The 250-nt window shown below is 61.6% G+C and overlaps 1 protein-coding gene across 2 annotated transcripts in view; it reads right to left on the bottom strand.

The window, feature by feature from the left end:
- The window catches only part of SGK1 (serum/glucocorticoid regulated kinase 1), a 5,795-nt gene extending 5,618 nt beyond the window's left edge, over window positions 1-177 (bottom strand). Inside the window, exon 1 of one of the 2 annotated variants that reach the window (XM_010288139.1) lies at window positions 28-177. In XM_010288139.1, the coding sequence (XP_010286441.1) occupies window positions 28-106 (79 nt within the window). In that variant the 5' untranslated portion in view covers window positions 107-177. The remainder of the gene's footprint in view (window positions 1-27) is intronic. The other variant, XM_010288140.1, reaches the window with a different exon arrangement.
- Window positions 178-250: the final 73 nt, after the last annotated feature.

Here is a 250-nt window from a genome sequence, read left to right as displayed (position 1 = left end):
TCGGAGAAGCCCCCCCCAGCCGCTCACCGATGAGGATGGCCACCATCCCTCTCATCTTCGAGTAGGTCAAGGTGGGACCCGACGCCTCGGCTGCTTTCACGGTCATTTTAGAGCAAGGAGGGGCGTGTGTGACGGTGAAATAAATAACTAGCGTACAATACCACCCGCTCCCAGCACCGCACTGACTCGGTGAAGCACCCGACGGTGTTTAAGAGGCGACGGTGATGGGCGGGATCGGGGCGGGGCGGGG

Source organism: Phaethon lepturus, unplaced genomic scaffold (assembly GCF_000687285.1).
Source record: "Phaethon lepturus isolate BGI_N335 unplaced genomic scaffold, ASM68728v1 scaffold14825, whole genome shotgun sequence".
In the NCBI taxonomy this organism is placed as follows: Eukaryota; Metazoa; Chordata; class Aves; order Phaethontiformes; family Phaethontidae; genus Phaethon; species Phaethon lepturus.
The sequence above is the reverse complement of the archived record's forward strand: the minus strand, read 5'-3'. Positions and strand labels throughout refer to the sequence as shown.